This window comes from Aspergillus homomorphus (genome assembly GCF_003184865.1).
Source record: "Aspergillus homomorphus CBS 101889 unplaced genomic scaffold BO97scaffold_10, whole genome shotgun sequence".
Lineage (NCBI taxonomy): Eukaryota > Fungi > Ascomycota > Eurotiomycetes > Eurotiales > Aspergillaceae > Aspergillus > Aspergillus homomorphus.
Window position 1 is genome coordinate 1 of NW_020291896.1, and position 2498 is coordinate 2498.

A 2498-nucleotide genomic window follows, 5' to 3' on the forward strand; every position below is an offset into this window, starting at 1 on the left:
TCCTCCTCCTCCTCCTCCTCCTCCTCCCCACGGCTAATTCCGTACCGCTCCATCAGATACCACATCACCTCATACAGCATCGACGCCCACACGGTTCCGATACCATGGACGCCCTCGAACTCATTGACATTCGTATACGACAGGGGGTTCTCAGTCAGCGAGGTGGAGTATGGATAGGCGCGCACACCGGCGGGGTTGGCGGCGGCCCAGGCGCCGACGGTGTAGGAGGTATTGCGCGAGTCGGCGGGCTTGATGCGGATGGCAGTGGCCATGAAGTCGCCCCAGCCCTCGCCCATGCCGGCGGATTCGAGGGAGCTGAGGCAGCCGGAATTGTGAGGGCCGCCGGTCAGACGGGTTGATACTTCATTCCAGCTTTCTGTTAGCTTGATGTAGAAAGGGAGGATGAGATAGTTAGAACGAGGGTGATAGGGACGTACAGCCATGGGTATACTCATGGATGACGATGCCGGCGTCGAAGCTCCCGTCACGGACGACCGCCTCATCAGACTCGGACTCGGTCCACAGGAACATGTTCATGCGGCCGGGGATGCCATCGGGCGGCGCGGCGAAGTTGGCATTGTCGTTGCCGGAGCCGTCCTGGGCGTTGAGGATCACGTAGTCGTGCGGACGGCCGCCGCGGTTGCCGTTGTTGAACTCGAAGTTGCCCGCTTTCTCAGTGAAGCCCAGCTGGTACAGGAGGTCGTGGTACGCGTTGACCGTGTAGAAGAGCTGCGTGATCGAGGCGTTGATGTACGCCGCCGGATGCGTGGCCCGGTTGGGCGCGTACGGGTAGTGGAACTGCAGTGTCGGTGATACCGGCCGGTAGTTGTTCTTGTACGACCGTCCGCCGCTTGGGTTCCATTGCGCGATCGCATTATTGCCTCGCGTCGTCGTGAAGTTCGTTACCCCGTCGCTGTGCCAGGCGTACGGCGATGAGCTCAGGTCCCATGGATTGCTGACAATCGTGCGCGTCCGGGTTCCGTCGTCCGGGTCGTTGGTGCCCCATGGGCTATTGGAGAGGGTTAGTAGAACATGATGGTGCGTGCTTGCGGTGGCGACTCACTAAACTAGGTATGAGGCCTGCGATACATAGTCGACTACGCCGTGGATTCTTTCGCTGGTGGCGGCGTCAACGTATGTCAGAAGCCAGTGGTCGTAGATGTCTGTCTCGATGCGCCATGTCAAGGCGAGATTGCCGTCTGCGGTGATAAAGTAGACTAGCTGGGCAATTGGGTCGGATACTGTGCCTGTGGTTCCTTGGAGGGTGTAGGTGTCGTTTGTTTTGTCTGCTGCTATCGTGACTGTGTCGATGGTGATGGGAAGATGCAGTGTCTCTGTTGCGGCCCGAAGAGCAATGATCGGATCTAAGAGATCACTTTGAGTTGGCGAATTGCCCGCTGGGAAGGCGCCAGCGAAGAAGGAGTTGCCATAGGAGAATATCTCTCCGTTTCTGTCAACCTTAGAGTATCGGAATATCAGTATAGTTTCACCATTGGCCACCGGTCATCTTACATTGACATTGAAATCGGCATTCTCGATATCGATTCCATGGAGGGTCTGGCGGAAATACACATGACTGACCCCATTGTCTCCAACATAATGATTGCCAATGAGTCGGAAGCTTGTTCCCGGTGAGATGGTCTGAACAAGTCTGGTGGCTGTTTGGACGTAGTCTTCTTCCACAAAAGAGGAATTATACAGCGCGTTGTCAGTACCAGCAGGGGAGTCCACGTATTCAGCTCTTGGTATCAAGCGGAAATGACTCAGATCCACGATACTTTCTGTTGGTTTTGAGTGTGGATAGCCAGGGCATAGGAGTGAAAGCGCTCCCAAGGCGCACAGAGTCAGCAGGCTGTGCATTGAGTCGGATCTACCGCGAGCTCGATGTTGCTATACATTCGAGCATCAGAGCACTGGGTCGGATTGTGGCTTTAAACTAAGGTCACCAGCCCCTTAAGCCAGATGTGCGAGCCTAAAGCGCGCGCAAGCTCTGTTCTATGTGGAGCATCGCTTGGAGACGGGGCTGTTGTCCTACAGAAGCATGCTTGTCTAACATGGTAAGGCATAGCAGTCTCACGCAGATGACTTTTCGGTTACACCTAAGAACCGGTCTGTTCATCAACTCGCACTAGCTAGTGAAACAAGTCTTGCGAAATGCTCATGCGACGTCCAGAGTAGATAGTGGCATTTCCCCAGTGGGCTAACTTCTTTGGCGTCGAAGCGCCCACTGCTAAAGCTGTGTGAATCGGTCAAGAACTGATCTTCAGGGGAACAAGCATCTGACATGAACGCTGCATTGTGTCCTAGTGCGCCTAACCCAGCTTTGGGACGATGTAGAAGTCAAATATGATCAACCGAGCTCCATAGCTTCGAATCCTGCGTCAGCGTTCGAGCCCGATCTTTGGTAAGGTCGCACATAGCCTGGAAGTCTAATTAGTTTTTTCATGGCCAGAAACTCACCGGTAGCATTCTTCCCACCGTAATCGTCCCATCGATCT

General features: G+C 54.9%; 1 protein-coding gene across 1 annotated transcript; it reads right to left on the reverse strand.

The window, feature by feature from the left end:
• Positions 1–14: 14 nt before the first annotated feature.
• Positions 15–1860, reverse strand: BO97DRAFT_387095 (extracellular metalloproteinase; the record flags this gene model as incomplete). Its single annotated transcript, XM_025693577.1, has 4 exons — positions 15–361; positions 438–1009; positions 1064–1458; positions 1513–1860. Coding segments are annotated over 4 exons (1662 nt in total), but the record flags the coding sequence as incomplete, so codon positions are not given.
• Between the last annotated feature and the right edge of the window lie 638 nt (positions 1861–2498).